The sequence below is a fragment of the Echiichthys vipera genome (genome assembly GCF_963691815.1).
Source record: "Echiichthys vipera genome assembly, chromosome: 10".
In the NCBI taxonomy this organism is placed as follows: Eukaryota; Metazoa; Chordata; class Actinopteri; order Perciformes; family Trachinidae; genus Echiichthys; species Echiichthys vipera.
In genome coordinates, this window is record NC_139835.1 from 13324606 (window position 1) to 13331688 (window position 7083).

At 43.1% G+C, this 7083-nt stretch overlaps 1 protein-coding gene across 1 annotated transcript; it reads right to left on the bottom strand.

Annotated features, from left to right (window-relative positions):
- Positions 1-876: 876 nt before the first annotated feature.
- tpt1 (tumor protein, translationally-controlled 1) lies at positions 877-5203 on the bottom strand. Its single transcript, XM_083921304.1, has 6 exons — positions 5073-5203; positions 4368-4441; positions 2566-2750; positions 2330-2435; positions 1737-1853; positions 877-1284 (listed from the first exon to the last, which is right to left on the bottom strand). Exons 1-6 carry the CDS (start codon positions 5098-5100, stop codon positions 1282-1284), a joined length of 513 nt encoding a protein of 170 aa, XP_083777430.1. The 5' UTR covers positions 5101-5203; the 3' UTR covers positions 877-1281.
- Between the last annotated feature and the right edge of the window lie 1880 nt (positions 5204-7083).

Consider the following 7083-nt stretch of genomic DNA (forward strand, 5'->3'; position numbering starts at 1 on the left):
GTGGGGTCGCCTCTCAGGGGCGTCTGTAGATTTCATTTTTCCTCCACATATTTTAAGTTTAGTTTGATTTAGACCAAACTTTTCTTTCGACCCCTTCATGTTTGTACAGTTACAAGCTAACAATGAACTTGACCAAGGTAGCCTTCCTCATATACTTGTTTGTGCGATGTCAGACGTTTGTTTGCGTTGTCTAGCATCAGAACACTTTGTTGATAGTGCCCCAAACTAGCATTTAAGTCAGATCTTTTTGACATCGAGCAAAGGCTCTGTTGCAACATCCCACAAGGGGAAATTCAATGTTTTCACTCATTCATAATACATAACAGGGCCTATATACATGCAATTAATGGAGAGCTGTTGCAATGGATAGGTGACCCTACGGTTCCCAGTAGAGTCACATATGGACTGAGCTACTGCCGCCCTGGTGAAGTTAACTGGTTGATCTTATCTGATAAGTTGTCTGGATGTTATCTTCTACACTGTGGACAAAAGTTTCCTTGTTTGAACAAACTGAGTACAATTGACTAATTTCTCTAGTTTCCAGAACACAACAGCAGCCAGTGTGGACTAAACTGTGGGATCAACTGGATACCTTTTTTATTTTCTTTAAATTAGGCAGCACAATCCATGCAGTGAAGAGGCACCATTCTGACAGTCTCTACACTAGAGATAAATGTGATGACTAAATGATTGGGTCACTCAGGACAAAGGCCCTGGAATGTCAGATTACAGACCAGCATGTGTTTCCCCGTGGGGCCTCAAATCTGCAACAGCACCACTCAAGACTCCACTGACTGTTAACAAATCCCAAAGCTGCCTGTTTGAACATAAAGTAAAGACGTGCTCAACATCCCATAAAAATACAGCAACACAAAGTGGTGGTACTAGATTTTATTTTTAGATGGAATCGTATGTAATGCAACCATAAACATGAGGTCTGAGGAGGTCAACCTGTATAGATCATTGCTAAAATAGAACGCAGACAGAAGAAAAAAAAAATCTTTCTTTGTGTGAGAGCTCCACTCACTGTCCTGTTATTTTCACGAAAATCCTGGGACCAAAATCAAACACGGCAAGAGTCAAAAAAAACAAAAGTTAAAAACTGTATTCAGTGACAGATCGTGTTTGATTCACCCAGCTGTGGGCCTTAAATGTGGTTATAAGAAATTGTACAAGAATGTTTCTGTTCAGGCATGATGCAAAATAGTGCTCCTTCAGTCTGCTCTTGGGGGCCATTTGGGAAGCAGCAGCCAATTGAAAAGCAGATGTAGTTCCAGGTAGTCACTGCAAGAAAGAGAAATATTTGTTTATATACTTTGTCTCCCAAGCATCTTCCAGTGATTATTGCTAAAGTACTGTGATACTAGACTGACAAAGTTACATACAGACATTTAAAGTGATTCTGTTGTGTTTCCTCTCTAGTTGCGGAGCTACGGTAAGCTCCCATAACTGCTGTTCAGTCCTAAATGTCCAAAAAGGTGTGACCTAATTCAAATAAATTATCCAAAACTATGACTTATTTTTTTTGGGCATCTGATCCCACCACTCTCATCCATTGAATGAGTTGAATATTATATCACAAAAGGTTGGAATCAATAGTTTGATTCTGGGGAAATCCCAGAAGTGTGTCTAGATGCACTAAACCAGGACCCTGAAGCCTGTTTTCCTACAGTGTGTGTCACAATATTAAATAGTTACTTCATGACACTTGGGTGTATATGGAGTTGAGTACTTACAAATTTCTCAATCAGCAGACCGTCTTTGAAGAAAAGCATGTATGGCGTGTCGGTCTCCTCGCGGTAGTCCAGCAGTGCCACCATGCCGTCTGAGTTCATGCTCTCTCCTGTGAAGAACTGCAGAGACAAAGAAAAACACGTCAGAGGAAAATTGTGGCAGCTCAGTTTTCAAATGCTACGCTCATACTGCAGGTTTTAATGCACTATTATGTTTTGCTCAAATCCGTTTAAATGTGGCCGGTCTACGGATTGCTGTAGACTTTACAAAACAGTGCAGTGCGGGTCAGAATGACGCCAACATTAAATGCGGTCACATTCAAAAACATTCGATACCGATCCCGAATCAGGAAATATCAGCTTCAAAGCAACTTGTGCTGTTCACACTGTCAAAAGCAAATCAGATGTGGTTCACACATGAGCAAAGAATATATAAAAAAAACCCTGATTTGGGTCACTTGTAACTGCAGTGTGAACGTAGCCTAAGAGATGCTACTTTCAAGACAACCGAGCATGAACTATGAGGTGCTGTTAAGTTGCTGGGTGGTTTACAATATGGGTGTGTGCACAGCTCTTATTTTTCATAATTGTGGTACCTGGAAGGATCCGATTTTTGCCACAATCGTCTTAACTGCTGGTGTGATTTCCTTTACAAAGCCCTCCACTCTCTCTGGATTGGTCTCTTCCAGCTTGGCCTTGACGCTGGACATGCAAACAGAAAAGGCCAGTTACACAGAATCCAACATACAGCGGTGTTACAGAGGAGTCACACACCAAATGTAACTTCCTCCCCTGATCATTGGTGCATTGAACCTTAAACACTGATACTCACGCCTTCACGTAGTCTTTCATGTGACTCAAATACTGCTTCTTGTTAAAGGCCGTCTCCTGCAGTTTGTGGTTGAGGACGATGTCGACCCCAGAGACGGATGATGCATCGGTGCCCTCTGCGGCTTCTTCAGCGGAGGCATTGGCTCCAAGTGTAGACTCATCGATGCTGTCTGTTCTGGTGACGGTCTAGACACAGCATGGGAGCAGAGAGGGCAGACATGAGGCGGGAGAACATCAATGTAAGGTGAATTACATGTGAGATGGCGGCTGATTGGCAGGTGAATGCGCTGGGGAGGCCTGAGATCCAAGGGTTCGTACAGCCATAATCTGGCTTAATGTGGGGTTGTGAGTTACTTCATCTGATGAATCAAACTAAAATGTGCTGGTAGTTAAGCTAAATGAACAATCCAAACACGAACAAACATTTGGAGTCTCAGTTGTATTTTTGGTTTTCCATTAGCACAACATAGTTGTTCCGTTCCTTTTTTAGTAGTAGGCGTCTGTGTGGGAGCTTACTGCTGATGAAAACCTAACATTTCATGATTTAGCACACAAACTCAAGTCGTTAACCTGATTATCGCCAGATGAATTTTGTTACGCCTAGCTCCACTCAACCATCTGGGATTGCTCCATAGCAGAGGGATTATGGGGCCAGTGGAAAATGGTGGAGCCTATCAGGACCACCCGGCTGTTTTTTTTTATAGATGTGACGTAGCGGAGAAGCGACTGTTGTGATTCAGACAACAATGTTGTCTGATCTAGCAAATATTTATTTTTTAAAAGACCACCAGAGAACGGCTCTGAAGGCTTTTGTTGGTGGAAACAAGGTTTTCGCCCTTCTCCCGACCGGGTTTGGCTTTTCCCTGCGCCTCTCACCAGCGTCACGGGTTGGTTTCAATGTGAGTGGTTGAAGTAGCACGCCAATAAAAATGATGGACAAGTGGTTTATCCAATCATATGCAGGGATTTTTGATAAGACCCAGCCTCCTGAAATCACTGTGCTATGGCGCCATCCCAGAAATTCATATGCGAGAGTTAGGTTATTTTTTTAACTACGTGTCACACTGAAACCATATCTGCTGCCGTGGGTTGTTTATTTGTTTATAAACAGGACAGGAAAATGAGCAAAACACTGGGATGATTGCATTTACAGCATCTGAATTGAGGTATTGAATCGATCCGCAAAAACAGTTTGTTGGTAGTCGTGGAGGAACTTCACCATTACATTTTTTACCTACATTCTTAACCCGAGTAAAGGCAGAGCATCATTAACTCCAGTCAAACAGATGCGTTAGCACGAGAATTTCACAAACTGGGTATTTTGTCGAGAATAGGGCCGTTATTGTAACTTCCATCAATTAAACACGGTAATATTCTGTACTTGACAGAAGACTTGGCCAAAGTCTGGGTGGCGCTGACTCGTTCACTTGTTTCCATGACTCACTGATTTGGGTGTGTTGGGGACACTACTACATCATCCTGACTGTGGTGATGATGACATTCACATTACTACGGGTACAGTCAGCGAAACAAAGAGCGCTGATCACCTGACTCATCATTGAACCTGAATTTCTATCTCTAGAGGGGCAGGATTAACTCAAACTGCCTCAACAGCAATCAGGTGACAGCTGTTGCCATCTTTACCTTATAGATCCTAGGTGTGTCTCATATGTGAGCAACGCTTAACTTTAAAATAAGCAATTGTATCATAAAGATTGTTGGAAAAGGGTGAACTAATGTTGTTGTTTTTGGCCTTACATCAAACCAACCTCCAGTGTACACACACAAACACACTTAACTCACCTTTCCTTCAACTTCATAGAACATCCCATCAGTGGACTCTTTGAACTTGAAGATGTCCGAGAACATCTCATCACCTGCGGGAGGAAAACATTATCAAACTTTGTGAACACAAAGAACCCCCCCATCCCCCCGGCTCACACCCTGGAGGTATAATAAAGAACACACTGTGTTAGACGCTTTACTTCATCAAGACAAATAACGTATTTATGTTGAACTCGTTTATGTGATCATATAAATGGGAATAGGCCCTTTTAGGTAGAGGAGCTCGTGCTTACTGTGGAAAAATGTGCCAGTCAGCCATCGTCCATAAATAAAACTGCAGCTCACCATATGATGCCCAAAGGCCACGTACACCCCGTTACTCCACCATGACTAAAGCTACATTATTATAGCGAACCACCAACCAAATAACACTTTCTCCGCTAAGAGCCACCCGTTAGGATTTAAGTCGCTTTGTCCCACTTTTACTTAACTCACCGGTAGTTGAAACATGTCCAAAGCTAACCGCTAACCGGCCTCAACATCCCGTTAGCCAGGGTGGGTAACTCTCTTTAGTTAGCATGTGGCTAGTGCTAGCTCTGGAGCATCGATAACACGAGTTAGCTCACTGCCTCGGCTGTTTAACACGTAATTACAAGATAAACCGGCGCGACTGTAACGCGACCTATTAAAATACAAGAAGACTAGACATATATGGTTACTCACCGGAGATAATGTCCCTGTAGATGATCATTGTGGCTGCTTAGGTGTTGGTGTTTCAGAGACAGCGCACAGGCCTACCGCCCTAACAGACCTGGAGAGGGAAAAGAGCGAAGAGGCCGCGCCGCGCCGCCTTTACATCCTGCTGACGTCACCGGGGGTCGGTCCCTGGGCTCCGCCGCTGAGCTCTGACACAGTGGTGGGAGCTGGTACTGCCTGTCTGTGAGACGGCCACATGTATGACTTGGGGCCCATCCTCACGACAATGCGTTTTCCTATAAACGCACATTTTTAATACCGGTTAGGCCGACCACATCGGAGCCTGAAAACGGTCTTTTCTGTAACCAGGTCCCAGAGTGGGAACTCCCCTTTGTTATCGATGCCGTCATCTCCACACCTCGGACCTCTAACCCCCGCGGTGTCACATAACAACAATACCGCTGCCGCGTGGAGAGAGACACGGGCCCACAGAGTGAACTGTACTGAGCCACATGCATGGGAATGATTTAGGCCGACCATATATTTCTTCCTTTTCCCCGATGGTCTGCATAAGACGCTAAAGTGGTCGCTAGTAGCTAAAAAAGGTCGTTTTCGATCGCGTGGACGCACCCTTAAAAGTCACGAGACCCTTTGAAATAGCATTCTTTTTGTTTTACAGCCTGAAATGAAAATACATAAAAATAGCTATTTTTTCCAGCGTGATTTACACATGTTGCCTTACTACATTCATGTGACTTTTTTCAAAATGTCTGAAAATGAAATAAAAATGAAAAACTACAATAGAAGGGTTGAAACCCCCCTGATTTAATACTTTGTGGAGGCGCCTTTTGCTTTAATTACAGCCATCACTCTGTTTGGATTTGTCTCTACCAGCTTTGTGCACCTGGATTAGGGAATATTTCCCCATTCTTCCTTCAGAAATGTTCGAGTTCAGTCAAATTCTGTGGTGATGGACTGCACTCTTCAGGGCTCTGACTAGGTCACTCTATGACTTCACCTTCCTGTCCTTTAGCCAATGTGTTGTTGTTTTTATGGCGGTGTGTTTTGGGTCGTTTTCTAGCAGAGGGCCGCAAGTTTTCCTCAAGAACTTGGGTGTTTGACAGCATCCATTGCCCCTTCAATCCTGACCAACTGCCCAGTCCCTGCTGAAGAAAAACAAGCCCACAACATAATGCTGCTGCCATCAATACGCTTCACTGTAGGTATGATGTGTTTCAGGTGTTGTGCTGTTTGTTTTCTTAGAACTCAGCAAAGTCAAAATTTCAAATTAAACTAAGACAATAAGCCTGAGAGGCAGTGAAACAATTCTGATTGTTTAGTGAAAGGGCAGTCATATGTCACTTTTCTGCAAAGCTCTGAATATGCCAGACAACTGTTTTGTGGCAGTTTCTAACATGATATTGACCCATATCATGCACATACATCACTTATAGATTCACTGCTGAAACAGTGAATCAGCTCGCCTCCCAAAAGGCGGTTGTGGTTTCCCACCTCAGTAGGGTTCCCACCTTGGTGTGACATTTTTTCAGAAGAGGCTTCTTTCTTGCCACCCCGTCATACATGTAGAACTTGTGAAATTGCTGTCACATGCACAGATCGGCCAACCTCTGCCATTCAGACTCGTAACTCCTTCAGTCACCATGGGCCTCTTGGTAGCTTCTCTGACTTCATCATCTCATAGTTCTGACTAAGCAGAACAAATAAAACTGTGATTATGTAAAATAGCAAAATAGTAATATAGTACAGTACGATCAGACAGTATAACATAGTATGATTTAGTAGAGTAGTGTAGTATGAGGTAAATTATCTAAGGTTAAGAGTTTTAAAGATTTATTGATTAGTTTCTACCAATTTTATTAATTGACAACTATTTTTTCGATTGAGTTTGATTAATTTAAGAAAAAAAGTTCTAATTCCAGCCTCTCAAATGTGAGGATTTTCTGGTTTCTTCCTCGATGACAGTAAACTCAGTATCTCCAAGTTGGGGATGTCATCTCGGGCTTTGGGAAACACTGAA

Bases quoted from the DNA above. Each gene is read 5' to 3' on its own strand.
- tpt1 (XM_083921304.1), bottom strand. From the start codon at position 5,100: ATGATCATCTACAGGGACATTATCTCCG. The intron at 2,751-4,367 runs GTGAGTTAAGTG...TGCTGTGTCTAG, and splicing joins TCTATGAAGTTGAAGGAAAG to ACCGTCACCAGAACAGACAG. The intron at 2,436-2,565 runs GTGAGTATCAGT...TTGCATGTCCAG, and splicing joins ATGAAAGACTACGTGAAGGC to CGTCAAGGCCAAGCTGGAAG.